This window comes from Podarcis gaigeae (genome assembly GCF_964106915.1).
Source record: "Podarcis gaigeae genome assembly, chromosome: 8".
Taxonomy (NCBI): domain Eukaryota; kingdom Metazoa; phylum Chordata; class Lepidosauria; order Squamata; family Lacertidae; genus Podarcis; species Podarcis gaigeae.
In genome coordinates, this window is record NC_139684.1 from 7,474,786 (window position 1) to 7,489,919 (window position 15,134).

Genomic DNA, 15,134 nt, shown 5'->3' on the forward strand with positions numbered 1-15,134 from the left:
AACCACAGAGCCTAGGACTTTCCGATCAGAACGTCAGCGGTTCGAAACCCCATGACGGGGTGAGCTCCCGTTGCTCGGTCCCTGCTCCTGCCAACCTAGCAGTTCGAAAGCACATCAAAGTGCAAGTAGATAAATAGGTACCACTCCAGTGGGAAGGTAAATGGCGTTTCCGTGCGCTGCTCTGGTTCGCCAGAAGCGGCTTAGTCATGCTGGCCACATGACCCAGAAGCTGTACGGCAGCTCCCTAGGCCAATAAAGCAAGATGAGCGCCACAACCCCAGAGTTGGCCACGGCTGGACTTAATGGTCAGGGGTCCCTTACTTTTAAAGGAAGAAGGGATGGGGAGGGGAGAGGAAGGCAAGCAAACTCAGGCACCAATGAGGACCGTGTTACAGTGTTCTTAAAATAACCAGCTGGGATGGAAGGGGGCTTCTTGCAGTTAAAAAGGAGCAGCAGCAGCAGGTCCTGTCAGGCCTCTGTTATACTCCAAACACATCAATGTTGATGTTGGAAATCTTCAGATCCCAGAGGACACCTGTGGATTGGCCCTTGCAGGGCTGGTGCTACCATTAGGCGAGCTGAAGCTGCTGCCTCGGGCGGCTGATTTTGCGTGTTCTGAAAGGTCATCAAATGCTTACTAACTTAATTTATTACGCCTGCACTTCTACTGCCAAGGAGCAGTGCCTGTAAGATATTCAGTCTCTGGTACCCATATAACTTGGCTGTGCTTGGGTCTTTGGGGCCTGGACTTTTGGGGAGGTGGGCATCATTTGCTATCCTGCACCAAGCAAGTAAATGTTTTGAAGTCTGAAAAGGTTTTTTTTTGGGGGGTGGGAGAAGCAACCCCTACAGAAGGAGGGGTCTGAGGCTTTTGCAAGCTGGGGGGGGGGCTGTTGCCCTAATTTCTTCAGCCAGCTCTTTTGTGGATGGGCAATGTGGGTCACGCCAATCGCCTTTGGGGCACAGGTTGAGGTGAATCCCAATGACTTCATGGGTTCTCTTCCGTTTCTAATTTAGCCATTTCATTTCTAGCAACTGTTGCCCCCATATCCTAGCTGAGCCCCCCTCCCCAGAAAGAAGACCACCTTCCCTGCCATCCATCCCCATTGGATAGACCCACTGGATTAATCCCATATCCGAGCGCCGAACCAAATCGCACCAGCGACGGCCGCGATCCTACGCCCTGCGCGAACTTTCGAAGAAGCTCCCGGGAAGTCGGCGCGGTTTACTCCCGAGTAAACCCGACTCTGCTCCAAATCCCGCCTGTCGCCGCCCCCCTCCCACTTTGGAGGATAAAGCTCCGCCGAAGTCCACAGGACCACCTTCCTCGGGGACCTGCGTGGAATCAGGCCGATCCTATAGGTGGGCTTCCTCGCGAGTATGGTCTGGCGACCTCGGCGCGAATGACTTATGATGATGACACTCCTCCAGCAAAGTCGGTCGGACTTACTTCCGAGTAAGCATGCCTGGACCGGGGATGAAATATTTTGTTTCGTTGGGTTTGTATTGCAAGCGAATTTGCCGACCTTTCTTTTTGCTGACCCCCCCCATCCCCCCGTTTCCAATATATGGATCTCCGTTTCATTTTGCTGCCTCGCTTGCAGTTTCTTTCTCCATCCCGCTATAGGGGAGGAAGAGGAGAGCGGGGGGGGGGACCGAGTCCAGAGGCAGCGAAGCCCCCCGAGAGGTGGCCGGGGACCCCCCCACCCCCGCCGGCCGGCCTGCCTGCCTTCCCTCCCCCAAGATGGCCGCCGATGCGGGATCGATGGCTCGATATCGGGAGCCCGGGGCTCTCCTCCGGCGGCGGCGGCGCCAGGTTGGTGTCCGGAGCGCGCGCGGCGGCGGCGGCGCTGGGCGCGGGGCCTTTCGGGGCGCAGCGGGAGGAGGAGGCGGAGGAGCGGGAGGGGGAGGACGGGGCGGTTGGCTGCCTCTGCCTCCCTCCCTCCCTCCCCTCCTCCCCTCCCCATCGATAGGTATTAGAAATTGATTCCCCGGCGCCGGCGCCGCTGCTCTTTGTTCGGTTCGCTCCTTGATCCCGCAGACGCAGCAGCGCCAGAGAGCGAGCCAGGCAGCCCACGCCGCTGCCCGTGCGCCCCGCAGCGCAGCCGGCTCGCCGGGCTGGATGGACGCGCCGCCGGAACCGGAGCGGACTCTCCCCGCCGCCGCCGCCGCTTCGTCCTCCTCCTCCTCCGCCCCTTGGTGCGCATCCTCCGCCTCTCCGGCCGCCTCCCCCGCCGCCGGCGCGCGACTTCTCCGGGCTGCAAAGGTGACGCGCGCGGACTTCTCTCGCCTCCTCCCGGTCCCCCGCAGTTAGCTTCTTCTCGCTCCCTCCCCAGCTCTATTTTTGGGTGGGGGGGGGAAGGGGGTGGCTGGGTGTGTGTGAGCGCTTTGTGCTTTCCCTAACTAAAGGCGCCTCTCGGGGCGTCCCGGGAGCTGGAGGGAGGGAGTGCCGGGGTGGGGTGGGGGGGGGGAAACATGCGCCCCACAACCGGCTCCGCCTCCGGGCTCTCCTGCCTCTTTGCTCCCTGCCTCCCCCCCTCCCCACCAGCGCTCTCCTTCACAACGATCCCCCCCCCCCAAAACGGGCTCCCCCAAAGTGCCAAGTGAATGGCTGGAACTTTCGGAGCTGCGACTTAGAATGGTTTTTGTTGGGGGGGGGAGGTCAACTCATTGTATTATTAATAATAGTAATGGTTAATAGTTTTTCTAGAGGAGTTGTTTCGTGTGGCTTGCAAAGTGTGGGGGGGGAGGACCTCATCCTGTTGTCCCAAGACCTGGGCGTCCCAAGACCCCCCCCCCAGGAGCTGAATCTCCTGGCATGCCTTGGGGGGGGGGTTGTAATATTTCAGTCATGGGGGGGGGCAGAGAAATAGAGAGGTGCTGCTCTGCCTGGGGATGGCCCCTGATGGCATCTTCGGCCCCAACATTGCCAAGCCCTGAGATTGGTACCCATTTCACATCTTCAAGTCGGCAGGCCAGGCCTAGGCGCCGGTTTTGTGGTTTTTGAAAATAGGTGTCTTTGCACACACCCTTGACCTCCTCCAGCCCTCCCTCCCTCTCACCCCCCCTCCCATTTCAGTGCAATTTTCGCTGTTTGTCTTTAAATGAGATGGTTTCAGGTTTATTTTTGAAAAAACTGGACTCTAAATGTATTTCGGGAATGTCAGATAGATCTGCTTGGATGTATCTCCCCCCCCCCCAAAAAAAAAACCCCTAGCCATCCCGTTTGCATGTCCTCCTCTGCAAAATAAGGCGAAACTGCTTGGAGGTGTTCTCCCCTCTGCACAAATCTGCCCCCCCCTGCACCCCACCTCTCCCCATCCCTCCTCCCCAAAAGCAGGTAAGAGAGTTGTTTAAAGGCTTGCTGGTTGTATTTACTGGACAGGAATGTACATCAGCGGCAGAGAAATTATGCTTGTTTTCTTTTTTCTCTCTCTTTTAAACTGCTGGGATATTAGGGAGACGGAGGGGGAGGCTGCAGTCCTTATATCAGTGGGGCTGGCTTGAGAGTACAGCACACTATTGTCTCCCGCCCCCCCCCCCGCACGCGCCACAAATCTCCATGTTTTAAAAATTCTTGTGTTCCTTCGGAAGTGCCTTCCCTTCCCCGACAGCATTTTGCAAACCAGACCTCTGCGGCGCATGGAGGCCACTTGCTCTTTAGTTATGATTGATGCTCTGTAGCATGGAGAATGACAGGAGCATGGCAAAAGGAGAAGGTAGAAGTAAGGGGCAGAATTGGGTCTGTTCCTTGCTCTCCCTGGTCCCCTTCTGTGTGTGCGTGGGGTGGCAGGTGTTTGGAAACTTCAACTGCAAAATTGAGCTGGGCAGGTCTTTCTTTGGGCATGGCAGACGCCCTCTCTGCCCAAATCAGGGCAGCTCTGCATGTTATGGTTGCATAGGAATCACCGGTGTTTCCCGCAGGAATTGCACGCAGCGCGGACTTAACGCATGAGGAGTTGGAGTGTAGGACACGTTTGTGCATGGACTAGCAAAATCCACACTCGTGAGAGCCGTTTTTTTATTGTGGGGCAAACATCTGTATAACTGTTGTGTCCCTTGCAACAATTATAACCTGGAGGAGCTTCCCCCAGTTGGCCAGGGTGCTGTGCCACTGACAGCGTAATAGCATCTTTGCTTACTATGCTTTCATTCGCGAGAAAGAAACCTGAAGTGCCCTTCTCTCAAATGCCTGGAAAAAGACTTCCTCCTCCTTAGGTTCAGTAAGCAAAATCGGCTTGCTCTCAGAAGAACCAGCCTCCTTGTTGTTTTTGCATGAGCAAAAGTGTCCAAAGTGTGCCTGCAGAGCAGCGACTCATGCAGGGGCACACAAGACACGCTTCTCTGAGGGCAGGCAAACCTGTTGCGTTAGGAATGATGGCAGCATCCTAGGGTTACCTACCCCCAGCAGAGGTAGATTGGAATGAGCTGGGGCCAGCGTCGCAGTGGATCATGCAGAGATGCAGCGGGCAACCTCCTCTGTGGGTGAAGACTTGAATGTGTGGGAGTCTTTAAACATTTGCTTTTAAAAACAACAACCCCAAGTTGTTGTAGCATGCTTGCATGCCCCAGACACACAGGTTGCTATTCAGTCTTGTCAGAAAGACCACAAAAGTTCCTACCGTGCACAATAATGTTTTGCTAGCCTGTTGGGAGCCGGCAGAGAAAGAAAGGAGGGTGCTTCTGCACTGAAATCCTGTGACCACCAGGCAAGTAGTTAAATACAAGGCTGTGTTAAATCATGGCCTCAGAAGCTGCAGGTCCTGACTGGTTCGTAGCTGAGTGGTGTGTAATTGTGGCACCGCAAGATTAGATTGCTGGCTGCTTCGAAGGCTCTAGTCCTCTACTTAACCTCAGACTGCCATTCGTCTGAAACCTGCAGGTGGAAACAGATGCAACTTGTGCTATGATTGCAGTGGCGTAGCGTGGGGGGTGCAGGGGGGCCGGGCGCAACATCTGGGGGTTAGGGTTAGGGGGCGCAAATCCACGGGTTGGGGGGCGCAAATCCACGGGTTAGGGGGCGCAAATTACTTGCCTTGCCCCGGGTGCTGACAACCCACGCTACGCCACTGTATGATTGTGTGGGGTGGGTGGCTATCTTACGACTATATCCTACCTGGTTTCTTGGTATCCTGCCCCATTGCATTGGTGAGTTGGTAAATGGTATCCCCAACAAGCCATTCTGAAAAACATGTAGCCCCCAGGCTCTTCTCATGTGGGCAGGAGGTGGCGGGTAGATCTGAGAGGGGAAGCCCTTCAAAATGTGGACACCCCCAGCCCGTTTGTTCTCGTTCAGGTTTGAATCACCAGCAAAAGTTCTCGCTGTCTCTGTGCACAAACTGCGTAACTGGATTGAGGTGTCTAAGCTGAAATCCACCTCTTTGCCATGGCTACAAATGAGTACTTGATTTTTGGATGGGCATTAAAACGAGCTTTAAAATGCAGTATGCTCTACAGGGGCGGGGGAAGCAAATTTAGGTACACTTTCCCGATGCTTCAGTAACATATCGGCGGTTTGAGAATTTAATGCAGTTTAGCTTTTAAGGAGATTACGCGATGCAGCTGCAATTCCCAGGCCTAAATGGATCACAGGTGGTAGAATCTGTTGGATTTGGATGATGGTTCGTTGCTGGTCGATGAAAGGGGATTATACCCTTTTCTCTCTCAGGGTTTGTGATAACAATCTGGTGCATTTTGTGGGGGCCCCCCCTGGTGCTACAGAGGCAGTTGTGGGTGTCTTTTTGAGCTGGGGTTAGGGGTACTGCCAGCTGGTTAGGAGAACTGGCAAGAGGCTGGGTAGCTTTCTGGTGTTTGTGAAGGTTTGTGAAGTGGCATTGCTGCTGCATTGGCAATGAAGATGCCAATCCTAAAGGGATATGTCCACTGGCTTTTGCCTTTTTAAACACTCCTGTGTGCTTGGCTGAGTTGTAACTGAGAGCCCAGGAGCTGTCCAGAGGGGGAATACCTAGTCCAGTGTCCTTGTTTCCCACCGTGGCTGGACAGATCATTCTGGGAAACCTGAAAGCAGGACTTGAACACAGCTCTCCTCTGCCCAATAGTAGAATGGCCATTGGTTAGGGTTGGTGGTCGTTGATGTTTCTTGCGGAGCATCCCCTATCAATTAGCTTCTTTTTCACTGGTCTGAATCTTCGGCTTCCTTGGATTTCCATGAGTTCTAGCATAATGAGAGACGGAGACAAACTTCTCTGGTCATGTCTCTTCTTATTCACCTTTTCTCTAAGCGGAAAAAACCCCCAATCCTTTCCTCGCAGGAGCGGCATTCAAAACTGGCCGCCAGCCACATTTTGTGCCAGGCAGGCGGCCTTCTGCAAGGAATTGGAGAAGTCTGGTCGCCAGGTTTGATGACTAACATCTCCGTCTGGCTGGCTGGCGCTGCTGCCGTGCCGTAGCAATCAGATGGCTTGCGGGGCAGCATGGCACCAAAATAAATGCCTCTCTTGGTGCTGTGCTGCCCCGCAAATCAGCTGATCTGTGGGGCGCCTAGGCATTCCCTTGTGGCGACTGAAGGCTAAGTTTAAGGTGCTGTTTGGCTTCTAGCTTTTATACCTCGTTTCTAACACTGCACAGGGCAGTTGCTCCATCCTCTTGCTCCTCCTGCTTGCCCAACCTTCCCCCAGCAGGTGATGGTGTAGGGAATTAGCACCTGAAGCACAGCACCATTGCAGTGTGGGGATTCCTGCACGGGGTTGGACTAGATGACCCTACAGTTCTATGGTTCTATGCTTCCTAGTTGGAGCTGGGTAGCAACTGGGGCTGCCATATCTTTCCATGCCCCACAATGTGTCTGGATTTGGGTCTGGATTCGGATATATCCTGAACGGTGAGATATGCCGGTGAGATAACTCTGTTGTTACTACTTCATTCATACTCCCAACTTCAACTCTAAAATAGAACCATCATTCCTTGTAGAAACTGAGGCAACTACAAAGTGGAGTGATATGGGTGGGTTCTTTTTTTAGGGGGGGATGGGGGTGGCGCTGTGGGTAAAAGCCTCAGTGCCTAGGACTTGCCGATCAAAAGGTCGGTGGTTCGAATCCCCGCGGCGGGGTGCGCTCCCGTCGCTCGGTCCCAGCGCCTGCCAACCTAGCAGTTCGAAAGCACCCCCGGGTGCAAGTAGATAAATAGGGACCACTTACTAGCAGGAAGGTAAACAGCGTTCCATGTGCTGCGCTGGTGCTGGCTCGCCAGATGCAGCTTGTCACGCTGGCCACGTCACCCGGAAGTGTCTGCGGACGGTGCTGGCTCCCGGCCTCTAGAGTGAGATGAGCGCACAACCCTAGAGTCTGTCAAGACTGGCCCGTATGGGCAGGGGTACCTTTACCTTTACCTTTAACCATGCTTGGCACAATGTATGAAAAAGAATTGCTGCTAGGCCCAGGAGATATGGGGCCATTCCCCTTTAAGAACACATCCCCAGCCTTTCCCCAGCATTGACATCATTGCTCATATTTGGCCAGAGAGATCAGGGCTTCCCAAGCAGAACTGTGTGCCCTCCAGATGTTCTGGAGTACATTTCCCATCAGCCCCTGCCTACCAGTGATTCCTTCCATCAGGCTCCATTACACCCCCCTTATACATGCCAGTCCAGAGCTCAAGCATGGACAGACTGACCAGTGGATTGGATGAGCTACAATGGTGGGCACATTATGGCAACCTTCAAAGACAACCTGTGTGTGTGCCACACTGAATAAAATAAAACTTGGACACACACACCCCCAGCCGGCAATCTGAATTCTGCCTAGATATATATAGGGACACGGGTGGTGCTGTGGGTTAACCCACAGAGCCTAGGACTTGCTGATCAGAAGGTCAGTGGTTCGAATCCCCGTGACGGGGTGAGCTCCGGTTGCTCGGTCCCTGCTGCTGCCAACCTATCAGTTCGAAAGCACGTCAGAGTGCAAGTAGATAAATAGGTACTGCTCCGGCGGGAAGGTAAATGGCGTTTCTGTGTGCTGCTCTGGTTCTCCAGAACCGGCTTAGTCATGCTGGCCACATGACCCGGAAGCTGTACACCGGCTCCCTCGGCCATTAAAGTGAGATGAGCACCACAACCCCAGAGTCAGCCATGACTGGGCCTAATGGTCAGGGGTTCCTTTATCTTTACCTATATATATAGAGAGAGAGACAGACAGACATGGGAGGGGCAGATGAGAGCTGTTGCAAGGGTTTTGAGGCCTCCGTTTACTAGATAACTAATTCAGCCAAAGCAATCCTCTGAATCCTTAGGTAAAGGGATCCCTGACCTAATTAGGTCCAGTTGCGGACAACTCTGGGGTTGCGGCGCTCATCTTGCTTTACTGGCCAAGGGAGCCGGAGTACAGCTTCCAGGTCATGTGGCCAGCATGACTAAGCCGCTTCTGGCGAACCAGAGCAGCGCACGGAACCGCCATTTACCTTCCCGCTGGAGTGGTACCTATTTATCTACTTGCACTTTGATGTGCTTTTGAACTGCTAGGTGGGCAGGAGCAGGGACCGAGCAACGGGAGCTCACCCCGTCGCGGGGATTTGAACCACCGACCTTCTGATCGGCAAGCCCTAGGCTCTGTGGTTTAACCCACAGTGCCTCTTGCATCCTTACCCGGGAGTAAATCCCATAGTAGCAAACAAAGTGGGCGAGATGGCAGGAAGAGTCATCACCGTCTGCAAACCCAGACGCTGTTGCCCAGTGGGTGAGCCTTCCTTCTGTACAAGAAATGCTCAGGTGCGTGTTGTCAGCTGCTCAGATTCCTGCAGGCGTTTGCCCAGCACAGTCAATAAGGACTAGATACTTGCTTGCCCCCACAATTCGTTCATTCCCCTTTGTTGTGGTCCTGTAGAATCTCAATGAAGACGCGGACCTGCTTGACCCGGTTTCCAGGACAACCTGAACCAGAAGGTGCAGGTTACTCCCTAGAAAAGGTGCTTTATTTGTAAACGGGATCCAGGGACAATGGTGTTTGGACAACATTGACAAATGGGAGCCGCGTGTAATACATGCCGATAGCACGATAGCCCCCAAAACGCTTTGATTGTGGCGTTGGTCGTCGGTACAGCGAGAGCTCACGGAAATGAGGAGGGATAAATAATTCTCTCTGAGATGACACTGGGCATATTTCATTAGGCTCCGGAAATGGTCTTAATAGTGTAATATTCCTGATGTAGGGTTTCTTGCACTGTTCCCTAATAGGCACATAACCAGATTTATGCCTTTTGTAATTCCTCTTCTCCCCTCCCCTTCCTTTCTGCTTCTTGGGTGTACACTGTTTTATGATCTGCAGTGATCGTTCGGCAAGGTTTTACTGTTTGGTGTAGTTCTGCTTTTGTTAATGGATTGAGGGTGGGTAAGGATAAGCAGGGTGGGTAAGGACGTGGGTGGCGCTGTGGGTTAAACCACAGAGCCTAGGACTTGCCAATCAGAAGGTCGGCGGTTCGAATCCCTGTGACAGGGTGAGCTCCCGTTGCTCGGTCCGTGCTCCTGCCCTCCTAGCAGTTCGAAAGCACGTCAAAGTGCAAGTAGATAAATAGGTACCACTCCGGCGAGAAGGTAAACGGCGTTTCCGTGCGCTGCTCTGGTTCACCAGAAGCGGCTTAGTCATGCTGGCCACTTGACCTGGAAGCTGTACGCTGGCTCCCTCGGCCAATAAAGCGAGATGAGCGCCACAACCCCAGAGTCGGCCACGACTGGACCTAATGGTCAGGGGTCCCTTTACCTTTATGGATAAGCAGCGGTTTGCATTCTGGGGCAGGATGGTATAGTGGTTAGCGCATCAGACTACTAGGACCTGGGAGATCAGGGTTCATATCCCCACTTGGCCATGAAGCTCAGTGGGCGTGACTTTGGGCCAGTCACTGCCTCTCTCAGCCTAACCTACCTCGAAGGATTGTTGTGGGGTTGAAATGAGGCTGGGGTTCGAAACTAGCAGGGCGCCAGGCGCAATTTGCGCCTAAAAGATTATCCATTAGCGAGCACCTCAAAAAGTCTGGGTGCTTTATTTTTGCGCCTGGCTGACACTCAAGGATTACTGAAATGTATGTGCTTTGAAGCCTCAAAGTATATGTTAAGGACAGACGATACGTTAAGGATTGCAACTTATCACCAAACTTAAAACCATGGAGACACCTGGTCTGAACAAAGACCTTGGATTCTTATCTCATTATACATGACAAAGCCATTTTTCACCTTCTCACCCCTTGCTTTTTCCTGTAAGACCTATTGCAGTCGTTAAGAGTCGTCAACAGGCTCATCACAGCTATCTGCCAATCACCCATTCCCACCACCCTTCTGAGTAATACCCCTCCCCACCTTCCCACTATATAGAAGGGTCTGGAAACTTCTGTTTCAGTGTATCTGAAGAAGTGTGCATGCACACGAAAGCTCATACCAAAAACTAACTTAGTTGGTCTTTAAGGTGCTACTGGAAGAATTTTTTTCTGCTAAACATGTGATATTAACAATATCATTAGCTTATTAGTTCATGCTTATCAAAATAATAAATAAAAAGTGTTGCCCCCCCCCACATGGCAACTGGACATTCTGTTTTGGCGCCCATGACCCAGGTCCCAGAAGCCATTTGGCTCCTAACTCTTTAAAAAAAAAATTAAATTGATTTTTCCATGTGTACTTCTTCTAACAATATATCTCTAACAGTGTTTCATATTTCCACCCTCCTCTCCTGGACTTCCCTCATACTCCCGTTTTGCTTTATTTCCATACTGTTCACCCTGCGTATTGTTTCCCCCAAATTTTCCTAATACATATAGTCTTATTTTTTGCTGTATACAGTTGTGATTGTTTACTCAAACCCTGCCAATGAGTCCATTTCTTCATGTTGCCTCTTCATATATGTTGTAAATGGTTCCCATTCTCTTTTAAAGTCTTTGTAGTTTTTCTGTTAGTTTTGCCAGTTCTGCATACAGTGGTACCTCGGGTTACATATGCTTCAGGTTACAGACTCCGCTAAACCAGAAATAGTACCTCTGGTTAAGAACTTTGCTTCAGGATGAGAACAGAAATCGTGCAGCGGCGGTGCAGCGGCAGCGAGAGGCCCCATTAGCTAAAGTGGTGCTTCAGGTTAAGAACAGTTTCAGGTTAAGAACAGACCTCCAGAACGAATTAAGTTCTTAACCCGAGGTACCACTGTATTTCATAAGTTTCCCTTGCCATTGTTCTTTTATTGGTATTTCTTCTGTCTCCAAGTTTGTGCTAGTATAATTCTTGCCGCTGTTGTTGCATACATAAATAATTTCCAGGTTTTTTTAAATAATAATAATAATAATAATAATAAATTATTTATACCCCACCCTCCCCAGCCAAGGCTGGGCTCAGGGCGGCTAACAAGCAATAATAAAAACAAGTTGAATGAATACAACTTAAAAACAAGATTAAATACAACATCATTGAAACATTAAAACATTAAAATGCAGCTTCATCTCAGGAGGAGAAAGGAAAAAAGTAAAAAGAAAGAGGGGGAGGGAATCAGATTGACTCCAAGCCAAAGACCAAGCGGAAAGAAATCAGATCCTGCAGGGCCCTCGTCTCATGAGACAGAGCGTTCCACCAGGCTGGAGCCAGTGTTGAAAAGGCCCTGGCTCTGGTTGAGGCTAATCTGACTTTCTTAGGGCCCGGGACCTCTAGGGTGTTGCTATTTATGAATGTTAAGGTCCTCCGCGGGCCTTCGGTTGCCTACCTCTGGTCTAGAGGTCTAGTGCATGGACAGGCAAACTAAGGCCCGGGGGCCAGATCTGGCCCAATCGCCTTCTCAATCTGTCCGGGAATCAGTGTGTTTTTACATGAGTAGAATGTGTCCTTTTATTTAAAATGCACTTCTGGGTTATTTGTGGGGCATTGGAATTTGTTCATTATTTCTTTCGAAATATAGTCTGCCCCCCCCCAAGGTCTGAGGGACAGTGGACTGGACCCCTGCTGAAAATGTTTGCTGACCTCTGGTCTAGTGCCTCTCTCTGTGCAGAGGGTCCATTTTACCGTACTTCAAGTCATGTGCATCTCTGTCTTCCTTGCCCATTTTGGGAGTCGTGTGTGTGTGTGTTTGTCAAACGTTGAAGGGCTTGGGTGTGTTTCTTCCTCTGTGTCTTGGAGGAGTCTGGAAGCGCCTGACGGAATGTTTTCATTGTTTGGAATCTTAGACCTTGAAAAAGTGGGATGTTGATTAAAACATTATCTCTGCGTGATATACCAGAGTGCATAAATTTTACATACATATCAGCTAGTTGAGACATCCATTAAATGGCGTGACAGCTCGACTTATCTAAACGTGCTATCATTTAACGATGTGTCAAAATTCTTTATCCTAGATGACAGTGGTAAATAAGCTATCGCTTCCATTAACTTTGGGAAAGTTGGGGGGTTTGTCCTTAAAATGGGAAACGAGAGAGAGAACAACTTTTGCCAGCCTGGTGCCCTCCAGATATTTGGGACTACAGTTCCCATCAGCTCCAGCCAGGGCTGATGGGAATTGTAGTCTCCAACTCATGGAAAGGACTAGGTTGGGAAGGTTGAGATAGAAGAGTCATGGTCAGAAGGACCGGTTGGGTCCCCTTTTTCAGAAGTGACTCTCCTGGAGTCTTTGTGGAATAAGCTTCCCACAGACTTCCACCTGGTACCATCTTGGTGGTCTTTTCGGCACCAGGTAGAAACCTTTTGATTCGCTCAGGCCTTTTAAATGACTTACATTCTATAGCCTGAACCTCTCTGTTTTAAACTGGGCTTCTAATTCTTTCCATTTAATGAATTTGTTACAGTTTATATTGTATTACCATTTTTCTTGTTTTGGGAGCCTCCTGGAGAACTCTTGTTACAGAGCAATATAAACGTGGAAAATAAATGTAGACCTTGCAGCAAATGTGCTTATTTGAACCCAGATTTCCAAATCTACGTCCCAAACTCTAGATCTGTTACATCATGCTGGATCCGTTTTGAGTATCCTCCTGTCTTCCAGCAGAGTTGGTTTATACAGAGCAGAGGTGAGGAATCCTTGACAGATGTTGCTGGACTCTTAACTCCCATCAGCCCAAGAGATGATGGGAGTTGGAGTCCAGGAACATCTGGAGGGAGGAGGGTTCCCTGGCCTGGGTGCAGAATGGCAGGTGGGTTCTGCTGCACCACCGTAATTTGACCAAGGGTTAGTGGCTGGGCTGGTTTCCTATCTCTCTTTCGCTGTTGGGAAAGAAATTGGGACAGTGAAGGTTTCACCCAATTCCACCTCCCCCTTTATTTCTCCTGTTTCCTGTGGTTTGCATAATTGAGACTCCGCCAGATCAGATCCCTCAGAAGACTACGAGGGTTTCCTCCCCCAATTTTATCTTTAGTACAGGCTGTTCTTACTTTAGAAACGGATGACCCCAATTGCAGCCCAAAGAGGGACTTCTTTCCTAATTAATAAGCCCATTAATTAATTGTGCGCACACCACAGCCCATTAAGAGATGGGGGCTGGCTGGCCTGGAGATGGAGGTTAGTGGATTATTTCTGCAGCCCAGCAGACAAAACGGGGGTGCAGCCATTGAGGGGTGTATACAGAAAGCTGCTTGAAGTTGAGTCAAAGGGCTGTATCCCTCAAGTCTCATCTAGAGGGTCTTTCCAATCTCCTGTTACCTGAGTTGCTGGCAACTGAACCCGGGACCCCCTGTGTTCAGAGCCTGTCCCTTGCCGCTGAGCTGTGTGGTCCTGCGTCATAAACCTCACTGCCATAGTTTCAGAGAGGTGTTAGGATTCCTGCTCCATGATTGCAGTCATGGGATTGTTGTCTATCACCTGTTGGTGTATGTTTTCATTCCACAGAATGGGAAGTGACGGAGACAGGATGTTTGTGTTACTGTGTTCCGTGAAGTGGGACTATTGTCCGTTGTTCTTTCTCTTTGCTGTCTGATGCTAGAGAGAGAGGGAGCCATGTTGCAGTGCTCCGTGTGTGTTTATATGTAAATAAAGTAGATTAGCCAAAATGCTGAGTTGCTGAGGTCTGTTACGCAAACTGCAAAGATTCTGCAGATCCATAAGTGTGCCGGTGTCTGTTGGCACTGGTTGCTGTGATGTTCGGGCAGAAGAAAGCTTTGGAAGCTTCCAAACGAATGGCCAGGAGAGAGAGAACATGCCAGTTGGGCATGTGTCTCTGCCAGGGTCCTACTCGAGTGTAGTGTTTGGTCCTTGAGAACCAGCTCAATTTGTAAGGGGTAAGGGACCAGGGTGGCGCTGTGGGTAAACCACAGAGCCTAGGACTTGCCGATCAGAAGGCTGGCGGTTTGAATCCCCACGACGGGGTGAGCTCCCGTTGCTCGGTCCCTGCTCCTGCCAACCTAGCAGTTCAAAAGGATGTCAAAGTGCAAGTAAATAAATAGGTACCACTCCAGTGGGAAGGTAAAGAAACGGTGTTTCCATGCGCTGCTGCTGGTTGCATGATTATATGCCGGCTCCCTCAGCCAATAAAGCGAGATGAGCACCGCAACCCCAGTCGGCCGTGACTGGACCTAATGGTCAGGGGTCCCTTTACCTTTACCTTTAAGGCACCACAGCCCAACTGCTGGATGCCTGGGTTCAAAATCTCACCGTGGCACCTTACGGAAGGAAAGTGAAGTAGCCCCAACCCATGTACCATAAAGGGGAGCAGGTTGAGAGTTGGACAGGTCTGTACCACGGGTACACAGTCCACTAACTCTCTTTTTCCTGCCTGGTCACCTAGAGACACTTTCTCCTCGCCAAAGGCAACCAGTTGAAGGGCTGCCTATTTGGACCGAATCCTAAGTCATTCAAGCACCTCCGAAACCCCAGTCTTGAAAATCTGAGTTTGACTGAGGAAAAGTAGGAACATAAGGTGTTAAAACAAATTTTGAATCTTGCTGTGTGAAGCTTGGGGGTGGCGCTGAATGTTTAATTGCTTTGGCAAAGAGTTGGCCAAATGGTGAGGGCCAGCTGGAGGCACCTTATGAGAGGCATATGCTCAACCAAGGAACCTTATCCTAGCGCCTGCACCTCATTCACTGTTCTTCCCCATATGCTTGGTAAATGAGCTGGGTGCCCCCTTAGTCCTTCCTTCTTCCTCCTCTTAGCCACAGAGGCTTAAAAATAATAAAAAATGCAGGTATTATCCAGGCATTCTCAGATCCCTGAGCTAATTCTGTTTCC

The 15,134-nt window shown here is 50.9% G+C and overlaps 1 protein-coding gene across 1 annotated transcript in view; it reads left to right on the plus strand.

Annotated features, from left to right (window-relative positions):
* The first annotated feature begins 1,991 nt into the window (after positions 1-1,991).
* Positions 1,992-15,134, plus strand: part of CUX2 (cut like homeobox 2) — a 241,997-nt gene continuing 228,854 nt past the window's right edge. Inside the window, exon 1 of the mRNA XM_083753146.1 lies at positions 1,992-2,266. Within this exon, the coding sequence (XP_083609272.1) occupies positions 2,123-2,266 (144 nt within the window). The 5' untranslated portion in view covers positions 1,992-2,122. The remainder of the gene's footprint in view (positions 2,267-15,134) is intronic.